At 41.3% G+C, this 12756-nt stretch overlaps 1 protein-coding gene across 1 annotated transcript; it reads left to right on the forward strand.

Moving 5' to 3' along the window:
- The first annotated feature begins 2190 nt into the window (after nucleotides 1-2190).
- LOC134983781 (cell surface glycoprotein 1-like) lies at nucleotides 2191-12516 on the forward strand. The gene is made up of 7 exons (XM_063949417.1): nucleotides 2191-2464; nucleotides 3125-3217; nucleotides 6610-6696; nucleotides 8552-8640; nucleotides 8950-8971; nucleotides 10263-10892; nucleotides 12324-12516. Exons 1-7 carry the CDS (start codon nucleotides 2191-2193, stop codon nucleotides 12428-12430), a joined length of 1302 nt encoding a protein of 433 aa, XP_063805487.1. The 3' UTR covers nucleotides 12431-12516.
- Nucleotides 12517-12756: the final 240 nt, after the last annotated feature.

Genomic DNA, 12756 nt, shown 5'->3' on the forward strand with positions numbered 1-12756 from the left:
ATATACAGAAGGAGAAATGTATAAGTAACATTATTACTGGTGAGAATGACAGGAGTCAGATCTAGTTACACCCTACGTTCCATATACAGAAGGAGAAATGTATAAGTAACATTATTACTGGTGAGAATGACAGGAGTCAGATCTAGTTACACCATACGTATCATATACAGAAGGGGAAATGTATAAGTAACATTATTACTGGTGAGAGTGACAGGAGTCAGATCTAGTTACACCATACGTTACATATACAGAAGGGGAAATGTATAAGTAACATTATTACCGGTGAGAATGACAGAAGTGAGATCTAGTTACACCATACGTTACATATACAGAAGGAGAAATGTATAAGTAACATTATTACTGGTGAGAATGACAGGAGTCAGATCTAGTTACACCATACGTTACATATACAGAAGGGAAAATGTATAACATTATTACTGGTGAGAATGACAGGAGTCAGATCTAGTTACACCATACGTTCCATATACAGAAGGGGAAATGTATAAGTAACATTATTACTGGTGAGAATGACAGGAGTCAGATCTAGTTACACCATACATTATATATACAGAAGGATAAATGTATAAGTAACATTATTACTAGTGAGAATGACAGGAGTCAGATCTAGTTACACCATACGTAACATATACAGAAGGGGAAATGTATAAGTAATATTATTACTGGTGAGAGTGACAGAAGTCAGATCTAGTTACACCATACATTCCATATACAGAAGGGGAAATGTATAAGTAACATTATTACTGGTGAGAATGACAGGAGTCAGATCTAGTTACACCATATGTTACATATACAGAAGGGGAAATGTATAAGTAACATTATTACTGGTAGAAGAATAATCAAATATACATCTGTATTGCCTCAGAAATTGTGCTTTTATACATATAGCATTTTAGCATAGGTAATTAATATCTCAATTCTCATACAGAGGAAATTCTCCTGACAGAGAGTTCGTATCTATCAATAGAGACCCTTGTATTTAGATAACCAGAACTTAATGACATTTTATGAGGGTTTTATGTCAGGAGAAAGAGGACATGATAATGAATATCTGATGGACCTTTGCTTTGGACAAACAACATGCCATGATGAACAAGAATGACCTTTATGCTGACAAGGCCTATTGAGAAGCCCAATTGATGTGACTAGGAGATCCAAGACTCATGGAGCCAGTCTGCCATCTTCAGGAGAAGATCGGCCAGTGCAATTAGCTCAACTGACCATATTTGGCACTTCCGGTTATTCACCATCAACCAATCCATGTTCCCCATGATATCTAGATGTACGCCCAATTGATTAATCAGTTAGGAATTATTGTATAAGCATGCCCTATAGGCACAGGTACAGGTATCATTGATGAAGTCTGTCTTGGGTCACGTTTCTCTACGCAGAATTATAGGCTTGGCCTCTTATTTGATAATAAATTCTATATGCTGAATATCATCGCAATGGAGACTTCCCAATTCTTTTTATGATAAATCGACATTATCATTTGGGGGCAACGTCCGATTAACTTCGACCCACTTCTACGGCAGACCACCTTTCCCAGGTGTAACAGACAAAGGGGACATCAGCCGGCTGCTCTCAGAGGTAACTATACCTTTTTCTATATATAATACCTGTACCCTTGCTCTGCTGCCTCTGGTCAAAGTATTCTGTGGCTGCTGGGACGCTGGTTATAATGAACTCGGAACAGTTGGTGAGTTCTTGCGATCCATATTCATGCATAAGTAACACATTACGGTACTGTTATGTCTTTTAAATGATTTTTTTCTCTCGTCTCTCTGCACTGTTTATCAAGGCACTGATAGTACTGCGTAGTATGCGTATACCATTGAGATAAAGGGAAATTGCCTCATCCTAACTGATGCCGCTGTGTTATTATGTTATTTGATAGTCTAAAGTACATAGATAAGATATTGTAGGATTTATGCCGGCTTGAATAGAAAAGTGAGTTTAGTTTTGGATTTTGATGTTGTTTTAGTTCCGGAATAGTATTCCCTGTGAAGGAATAAGGGAATAGAGAAGTGAGTCACTTGTTGATATAACGTATAGTTTGGCATCACAGATTTCTGAAAGACGCTCACACGCTGTCTATTTGAGACTCTTTGTGGCCACAGAGAGCAGTCCAGGCGACAAATTGGGAGAAATAATATACTGTGTTGTTGAAAAATGGGAAGTGACTCTTCAGAGAGTAATGACAGTACTGCTGTTACTTGTATGTTCAGCCTTTATGGACAACCGTGTGTCCAGTACGTTTCTAAGTGGAATGACATCACACAGGATGAGACGGTACCATTTCCTAAAACGGGCAGTTTTGACCCCGTAGTACTTCAATGCCTTGAGAAACGGGTAAAGTCAGTTATAAAACCTAATGAGCGCATTAAACATTTGCAAGTTTTAGATTTATGGACAAAGGAAATGTGTAACTGGACTGCAGATAATGGTAAGATTAACCTCTGTATTGACACATGTACTGACACACCAAACCCACATAGTAATCCTCCACCATACAACAATATCACAGCATCACCAGCATCTCTATATCCAGTAAGAGAATTAGTCACTACAGAATACACCTAATGACATATCCAGCCTAGAGGATGACGCAGCATTCATCCAGTTTCCAGCTTTTCACAATGCAGTTCCTCCTGCTGTACACCCTTCTTACATACCTCCACCAGCACAGGATACACAGGGCTCTGTCTCTCCTGTTATATCCACACGTACACAACACATAGTCCACCTACGGGACATGGCTCTGACCAAAGAAGCCCACACCAAGAACAAGATGGTGACACAGAACATGACATTGACATATTACAGGAAAATCTTACACCTTGTCTATAATATCTGATGACTCTTCTGCTTCTCCTGTCTCCCATCCATCTGCTAACTCCCCTGATTTCTATCAGCTTCTGCTACCTAAGCTTTCCTTTGCTACTCCACCAGTGACCTCTCCTGTATATATAAGTGGTAATCAAGCATGTCTCAATGTCACCAGTATACAGGACATATTGCACAGTCCATAAGACAATCAGAGATGGACCCAGGTTTAGTTACAGAATACTAAATAACACAGGACAGCGTGTATTCCACCGCATAGGGACAAGAGAAATCATTGAGGCAGACAGTCACGATAAGTTTGCAGCATACACCATACAAGTGCCTACAGACCAAGCCAGCATAGATACTGACAGTGAGACCATAGCACTGAATACTGGCCCTCATTCCGAGTTGATCGCTAAGAGTCATCGCATCGCAAATGTCCGAAATGTAAGTATCTGCGCATGCGCAAATGCGTGATTACGCATGCGCGAAGACATACGTACGACAACTGTGCAAAATTACTTTGGACAAAAAAAGCCGTAACTGCCAAACGAAAACAAGGAGTGGCGGAGGCGAGACTTCGCAATGCTCCGACATGGGCGTGAAAGTGGGCGTACTGTGTGGGAGTATGCAACTTGCAATGGGCGTGTTTTTCGCACATAAACTTTGTCGCTGTTAAAACTAACATAGGAAACCGTAGCAACATTCACGCAGCAGCAGAGTAGGTCTGCAGTTACTCTACATTTGCGAAGTACTGGTACAAGTGTGTATGCAGTAATTAGCAGTTAATTGGAGAGCACATTCATCTGATGTTCAATTACTTGTTAATTACTGAGCCCATGAAAGTTACCAACCAGCAATTGACTGAACACACATTACATGTTTATTCTACTCACATATTAATCTCACACACTGTTAAATAAGGTTGTTATTTGTGTTTAACTTGGTGTGTAAGCATTGTGCAGAAATGTTTGAATGTGTGTTAGACTACTAAATACAAACAAGTTACATTTTTATTTAAAGTTAGATAATTCTGCAACATTCTGATCAATTAACCAACACCCACATAATGCCGCATACACTGATTTATTTTTCAAAGTCACAATAATATAGGTTTTTAACATCTGTCAATGTTTTCAATGATGTCATGTTGTCCAAAGATATTTTATCAAGTTGTCGTGTCTGTTTTATTAATATGGACATTAAAGTGTGGTGCAAAACATACCTTTTTTTTTATTTAAAAAAAATTTGAAGGAGAATTAGCAGATTGGTCACCAAGTGTCTATATGTTGACATAATATTTTTGTAAGTAAGATTTTGCTAATGCATTACCTTCAAGAAATTGCACACATTTTGAAATTATATTTTTTATTTCAGAAATAATATGATCCAACATTTAAACATGGCTCCACATGAGTCTCACAGGCAGAGATAGACCAAGCACCAAGCAGATGGCACTGACAAAAATTATATTGCAGAACTCAGTACTCTGCAAATTTCTGCTTCTGACAAAAGTATCTTATAAATTCATAAATTCAACATATTTCACACCCTGCCACACAAAAATGTGACACAAACTGAGAAATAATTAGTATCCACCACACAAACACAACAATACACAGCACACTAGTGAGAGGAAGATGGCTCTGTTGTTTTTTAAAAGAAACTCACAGGCTACAATTCCTCCAAACAGAAAAAAAGACATTTCACTAAGAGGGAGTGATCCATTCTGGCCACACAAGCCAAGTCCAAAATAACATAGAGGCAACTACAAAAACATGGGTGCTGCCCATCTGGAGAGACATCACTTTCTTCTTTTTGGCCCCGCCTGAGGCTGATCTTCTTTGCTTGGTCTGCGGAGTGACCTTCGTTGGGCCTGCCCAGTGTCCTGTTCTTCCTGGGCAGGGGCAGGGGAGGGAGCCGATGTGGTTGGCTCTCTGCCACTGTGGGCAAGGGAGACAGCGATGGCCTGGAGCCCTTGCAAGATGTTAGTTGCAAGGCTTTGGTTTGAGGAGGCCAGTTGTTCTTGGGCCTGCCTGATCTCTGCCAGACTTTGGCAGAGTTGAGCAACACCTTGCTCAACACAGGTTCGGATCTCAGTGAGCCGGACAGTTATCTGGCTTACCTCCCGGATGACCCCGTCTTGAAATGTGTTTAGGCTCTCACCATACCTAGCAATTTCAAGCAGGATCTCCGGGATAGCAGAGGGTTGGGTGGGGGGGCCAGTAGGAACCTGCATAGGTGGGTTTTGTTGGCCCACACTGGCAGACCCACTAGGTCCCTCCACCTCAGCCTCAACCACATAACCGGCCTGTGACTCAAACTGTTCACCCCCCTGTGCTGTGTTTTGTGGCAAGCAAATAGAAGAATGTGTGGGGGAAAAGTTGGAGTCAAAATTAGTTTAAGATTATTAATACAGTTCAAATTTCAGACAAATACATGTGTAAACTTACCTTCCAAGTCATGTCCCGTCACAATCTCAGGCAGGTCCGTGTCCATATGAGACACCCCTTGGCCCTCCTCATAACTCACACAGGCCATCGCCATCTCCTCCAAGTCAGTATACTCCACAGCGACAGGTGGTCCCCCCCCTGTTGCCCTTGAGGCATTCCACTCCGCAGCCCTCTTTGCCTTCAGGCGGGATTTGAAGTCGGCCCACCTACATAAATATTGTGAAAGAGTGAAAAAGTTGAGTCTTCTTATTGTTCAAAGTAAATATCTTGCACACATGTTCTGCTTGTGTTTGCTAGACATAACATGACATGTAACTACATTTTTTAGGCAACTTAGCACAGAAAAAGGATTGTCAAGATGCACTTACCGTCGTCTCACTTCCTGTGATGTTCTGACGACAGAGCCAACTTCATTCACAGATTTTGTGATGTCTCTCCAGATGCGTTCTTTGGAAGCAGCCCCCATGTTTTTGGGGCCCCTATGTATTTTGGACATGGCCTGCGTGACCAAGACACGCAACTCCCTCTTAGTGAATGCAGGCTGTCTTTTTTTCCGTCTGGAGGTAGCCTGTGAGGTTTCTTCAGGTTGGTCATCTCCATCTTCCTCCTCACTAGCAGCTTCTGTCTGCTGTGTTTGTGTGGCTAAAGTCAATTCTCCCTCAGTTTGCTCACTATGTGTGTGTGGCAGGGTATCCACACTCAATTCTTGAGGTTCAGAAGCAGAAATTTGCAGAGTACTAGGTCCTGCATTAACCTCCGCAGAGGCGTATTCTAACAAGCGCCTTTGACACTCTATCCGTTGTTTCTGCAATGCCATCTGCTGCTCTGCAATGCGGTCTATCTCTGCTGCGATTTGCTCACGAGAAGCCATGTTTGTGATGACGTGTGTACGCCGAGGTGTGTGCGCTTATATACCTACGTGCGACTCGTTAATTCACACAGGTGTACACTGTTATTCTGTTGAATGATTGCACTGCTTATTTAAGGGCCTACTGTGCATGCTGTAAGTGTTGGTAGTTTGGCGTTTGAGTTGTTGGCTTGTGCGGGAAGGTGATAGTGGAATTGGCAGAGTGAGTAATTGTCAAGCATACCTTTGTCCTTTTCTTTGCGTTTTGAATATAGACAGTCATTTTTTGTGTGTATTTTCGTTTGTGAGTATTCTGTTTTTTTAAAAAAATTTTTGTGTTTGCAAGTTTTTGTAATACATTTTAATGTTTTAATTTTTATAACACATATATATTTTGCAAGTCCATTTGTGAAAATATTCCCGTGCTTCTTTGTTTTGACTGTCATTAGTGTTCTCTTCTAGGAATCTACTTTTTGGTGAGCAAAACCAATTTTGACTTCATTTTTGGGTGTGGTCCACAAAAACTAGACTTTATTTCTTTAGGAGCAGGTAAGTGTCGTTGGCCTGTGTTGGAGTTTGTTTGTTGGAAGTGTCTGTATGCTGTTTTTGACTGTCATTTGTGTTCTCTTGTAGGTTTTGTTTTTTTGGTGAGAAAAACCAATTTTGTCTTTATTTTTGGGTGTGGTCCACAAAAACAAGACTTTATTTCTTTAGGAGCAGGTAAGTGTCGTTGGCCTGTGTTGGAGTTTGTTTGTTGGAAGTGTCTGTATGCTGGTTTTTGACTGTCATTTGTGTTCTCTTGTAGGTTTTGTTTTTTTGGTGAGAAAAACCAATTTTGTCTTTATTTTTGGGTGTGGTCCACAAAAACAAGACTTTATTTCTTTAGGAGCAGGTAAGTGTCGTTGGCCTGTGTTGGTGCTTGTTTGTGTTTTTTTTTTTTTATAATTTTTTGTGTAAAGTTTGCTAAACAAAGTGTTTGGGGTTTCCAGGATTGATCTGCAAAGTAGTGTTTGTCTTTCCTGGACTAGGTACTAAATTTCTTATTATTTTTTTTTATTTTTTTTTCAAAAGATTTTTTGCATTAATATATGTTTTTTATATCCAAATATTAAATTTAGTTTTATTTGCTTTTTATTTTTGCATTTTTGACATGAATTCAACACAGAAAAAATGTACGCTCCTGCAGTAAGTTGACACCACAATTGTAAAAACAGTTATTGTGTAAAATTTAGGAAAACTTTGATTTTTTTTTAATTGACATTTCTTAACATTCTCTCCAAAAAGTGTGTGATGTCAATACATATTGCGGCAGAAGCCCTACCTCCCCAACCCACGCCAGCACTCCCACCCCAACCGCCAGCCCCACAACCACAGCCGGCTCCTCATCAACCAAGGCAACGGAGGCGTGCTAGGCCACCAATTTTCAGAACCCGTGTCATACTTTTTGGGATGCCAGATGATGTGGTGGTGCGTAGATACCGGCTGCCACCACATCTAATCCTAGACACTCTCTCCATAATAGAGAGTGATCTGGAGTCTGAAATTCGGTATCCTACAGCAATACCACCATTGACACAATTCCTTGCAGTGTTACATTTTTTGGCCACAGGATCATTCCAGCATGTTGTTGGAGACCTGGTTGGCATGTCGCAGGGCCAGTTCAGTAAGGTCCTGCGACGTGTCTGCCAGGCTTTCATCAAGCGTGTTAAGCAATTTATTGCTATGCCTTTGGATGTTGGTGCCCTAGATGTGGTGAAGCGGCAATTTGCGGAAGGTGGTAGTCGCTTCCCACATGTTATTGGGGTTGTGGATGGCACACATGTTGCTATTCAGCCACCAAGACATAATGAAGAAATTTATAGAAACAGGAAACTGTTTCATTCTCTGAATGTAATGGTTGTTTGTGGGCCATCCCTCCAGATCCTTTCCCTGAACGCAAAGTTTACAGGAAGTTCCCATGATGCGTATGTCATTAGACAATCAGGGATATGGCAGAGATTAAGATCAAGTCAACGACCAGACATGTGGTTATTGGGTGAGTTGTTGCTCAAATTTTTTAGTTAAAAAGTAACAACAATATATGAAATTTGAGATCTAAAATGTGGCTCTTATTCCAACAGGAGACCGTGGATATCCTTGCACCCCCTGGCTCATGACTCCTTACCGTAATCCCAGGCCAGGACCACAGATGGCATTTAACTCCGCGCTTACTGCCACTAGGCAGCTGGTGGAGCGCACAATTGGTGTCCTGAAAGGGCGCTTTCGTGTGCTCCACCGCACGGGTGGCGACATCATGTATTCGCCGGAGATGGCAAGTAAAATAGTGGTCCTGTGCGCAATACTCCATAATATCGCGGTAAGGAGTAGTGTTGAGCTTCCTCAGGCAGAGGAATTGCCTGATGAGGAGCCAGGGGTTGTGCCACGCTTCGGTGGGGGGAGTGTGACACGGAGGGGGAGCCAAGTGAGGGCAAGAATCGTAGCAGAACATTTCAGGTATAGTGTTTTTCCCATTTATATTTGCACAAATAATACAACCCAGTATGCTTATGTATTTTTAAACATGATTGCATTTAGTATGTTCTTGTAAAGTGATTGGGGAATGCTGTTGTTGTGTTTGAATGGTTTTTTCTTTTTAAACATAAAAAACAAAAACACGTTAAGCTGACAATGTTTATGTAATAATTTAAATACTGTAATGTTAATAAATAGTGTCCTTATTTATTTTATATCCTCAAATCCTGATTATGTAAACAAACACACAAACAAATGATACTCAATGTTTGACACTTTGTGACTGTCCAGCTGAATGATCACACGACCTGTGGTGAGTACACAGATATGTTTAGTAATTTTCAGTAAAGTCTGTCTCTGTGTGTTTTATCTAATTGTTTCTAACAAACATTTTCGCTTCTGCTAATGCGAATTTCCGCTCGTGCAAAATAACACTCTGCTCTTCACAGCATTGCAAAGATCAATAAAGTTATTAGAAATGACATATTTTTGGCCAATCACATGCTACCAGACACTATAAATATATGCCCAAATAAGGAAAACGCCATTGCCATGATGCGTGCAGCACCGTTCTCCAGGCGGGAGCTCCGCGTGCTGGTGGCGGTGATGGACCGCCGCGTAGGCCGCGTTGGGCGCTTCATCCCCAATCGGGTGAAGCGCGAGGCCTACGCGGAGGTCCGCCGCCTGCTGCGGACTCGCGTCCGCAGCAGGCGGACAATCATCCAGCTGGAGAGGCGCTGGAGTGATCTCCGCAGGCGGACTCCAGATCTGTTGGCGGAGATCCGCCAGCAAATCCGTGCTCTCCATACACGAAGTAAGTTACATTACATACGATTTTTAGCTTAAAATGTGCTAATGTTTGCTTGTTTTTCTTTGTTTCCGACGCATTGTTGAAAACCATTGTGCAAAACCATGTGCACTGCAGGGGAAGCATATGTAACATGTGCAGAGTGTGTAAGATTGTGGTGGTGTGTGTTAAAGCATTTTTTAAATTTGCAGTGTTAAAATAAAACAGGCTGGATTTTCCATGCCCATAATTTCTAAACACACCCAAATCTAACTCTCTCTGCACATGTTATATATGCAACCCCTGCAGAGCACATGCTTTTGGCCAAATGCTAAATAAATTCCTGCTGTAATCCCCTTGGAATTACCAAGATTTTACAGTAAGTGGTAGGCTAATTGCATCCTTCAGTGTATTTTTTTGGAAATTAGGACAGTGTGTGTGGTTAGGGAAAACAGTACTGACTGTAGTAAAGTGACACGAAACAAGTGCATGTTTTCAAGAAATAAGAAGCAGCCTGGAAACTGGTCCAAAATACTGGATCAGTGCTGGCTATATAATAAGGTGCCTTGAATACTAATCTGGTGATGGTGCCTAGACCAATCACTATGACTCAATGGACTAGATTAAGGAATGAGCTTCAAAGTTCACGTTTGGAAACATTTTATTTGCTGTGGCCAACATGAAGAGGATCTTAACATGTTTGAGTTTCAAAATAAAATATATTAAAAAAAAAATATGTAACAGAACATTGATATGAACAAATGAATACTATGTAATTTTGCATAATTTAACAATGTTTACAATATTTACATTCTAGGACAACAACAACGGCACAACTCCCCACCCCCTTCCCCTTCCCACTCACCCTCCCCTTCTCACTCCCCCTCCCCTTCTCATTCCCCCTCCCCTTCTCACTCCCCCTCCCCTTCACAGTCCCCCTCCCCTTCTCACTCCCCCTCCCCTTCACAGTCCCCCTCAGCTTCCCAGTCCCCATCATCTTCCCAGTCCACCTCATCTTCCAAGGCCCCCTCATCTTCCCTGGCCCACTCCACTTTCCATTCCCCTTCTCACCACACCTCTCCATCTCTTTCTGGGACCCCTTCTCCTCCTTCCCATACCCCTTCTCCTTCATCTTCGTCATCCCCATCTGAACCCCCCTCACCCTCTATTGCCTTACATTTCTCTCCACCCCCCTCGCCCTCGCAATCAGACCCCCCCTCTGAAATTGTTGCTCCAATCCAGCCTCCTTCCCCAATCCCTCCTCCTTCCCCAATCCCTCCTCCTTCCCCAATCCATCCTCCTTCCCCAATCCCTCCTCCTTCCCCAATCCCTCCTCCTTTCACCATCCCTCAGCCGGCTTCACCGATCATGCCAAGCTCACCACCCAGTGAATGGGCACAGGAAGCCCCTGACGAACATTCCGGGAGTCAGGATGTTGCCGTGGAAAGTAAGTTTTGTTTTGGTGTCGAAATGATTACCCACTTACACTTACAATGCCAAAACATGCAGGGTTGTACTGTTTGAATTCTTGTCCCCAGGACAAAATTTGGATATTTTCATCATGGTGTACATGTTGCCTTTACATATTTGTGAGTGTCATTATATGTACAGTGTGTATGTGTGCAATATTTTGTGTGTCCACTCTAGGTTGACACTCATTAGGTAGCCAGGGTTGGCAGGACAACAGGGTTTATATGTGTTAGTTTTGAAGGCCAACAGTTAGACCTGAGTGGAGTTTAGTATGTTGTTGTCGATTTACACTTGGGCCTGTGTAGTCAGAAAATTTTAACTTACAAAACACATGCTTCACTTTGTTATGTAGACTAATGACACACTGATTTGTGGTGGGAAAGTTACATTCACAAAATGAAAAATCATTCAAATAAACCCTGTTTGCACTTATTTAGTAAGGGCAGCTTTCAGGGAGTGTGGGAATGCTATGATATGGTGGCCTTCGGAAGATATTGATATGCAGTGTGAGGAGGCAGGACCAAACCCCTTTTAAATAATGCCACAAATAAAGGATGTGAATGAATGGCAACATGGTGTAACAGTGTTGAAGATGGAACATAGGGGGAAAATCCAAGATGTTTGCATGCCGGACAAATTTTAGCAGTTGGCCCAAACCATGTGCACTGCAGGGGAGGCAGATATAACATGTGCAGAGAGAGTTAGATGTGATTGGGTAATTTTGATTCTGTGCAGGGTAAATACTGGCTGCTTTATTTTTAATGTGCTAATTAGATAGAAGATTGAACACATCCCACCCAAATCTAACTCTCTCTGCACATGTTATATCTGCCTCCCCTGCAGTGCAAATGGTTTGGAGCAACTACTTAAATTTTTAAAGCTGCAATCAACTTGGAATTACCACCATAACTTTAACATGGGATGTTGCCCAGAACAAACAATACAATTAATCTTGACTATTGGGGAACAACTTCTACAAGTTATTAAATTTATTTAGCCTTGTTTGCTATGGCCAACGCTACATCTTACAATGAAATCACATAGGAGCAAATGTAGGCCATGCTCTTTACAATTGGAATAAGTCACAAAAAAAAACTGAGCATGCTGGCTTTTTTTAAGGCTAATGATTGAACCCTAAAACAGTCATGATGTATCAACTTTGCCATTAAGCAGGCCTGTCCAAACTGCGCAACTGCAACTGTAGAAAAACTACACATCCCAGCATGCCCTTACACAGGTTTTTCATTCCCTGGCACCAAAACTGAGTCAACGACTGCTGGTATATGTAGTTTCACACAAGCAGGAGGAATGCAGTTTGGACCTGCATGCATTAAAGTGTGCTTTGTGCCTTGCTAGGCTAATAAGCAATGTGAGTAAGTTAGTAATGTTTGTTATCTCTTAATTACAGATGTTGCCGTTGGAGATCCAACATCCTTGCAGGATATAGTTTGCAGTATGAGGCGCCATCTCCAGGCCTTGGTGGGGCTTTTGGACGCCATGCAAAAATTTTGTTAATTTTATGATTATAATTAAAAATATTATAAAAAATGATAATATCAGTATTCCACTTTTAAAAAAAAATAAACTAATAAATTTAAACACTTCAGCGGCTCTTTATTATTTAGTCATGCAATAAAGGAACAGCAGATTGCAGAACAAACATTTCTTACCTTAAACATTTCAAACATCTAACGTAAGTTATTTTAAATCAACAACTAAAACATGTTATTGGCTTTTTAAACATGCATACACCTTCATTCACATACAAAAACTCTACTTTAATAAATTCTAAAAACACATTAGACCAAGCACATTGCAAACATCTATATTTATATTAAACA

The sequence above is a fragment of the Pseudophryne corroboree genome, assembly GCF_028390025.1.
Source record: "Pseudophryne corroboree isolate aPseCor3 chromosome 3 unlocalized genomic scaffold, aPseCor3.hap2 SUPER_3_unloc_24, whole genome shotgun sequence".
Lineage (NCBI taxonomy): Eukaryota > Metazoa > Chordata > Amphibia > Anura > Myobatrachidae > Pseudophryne > Pseudophryne corroboree.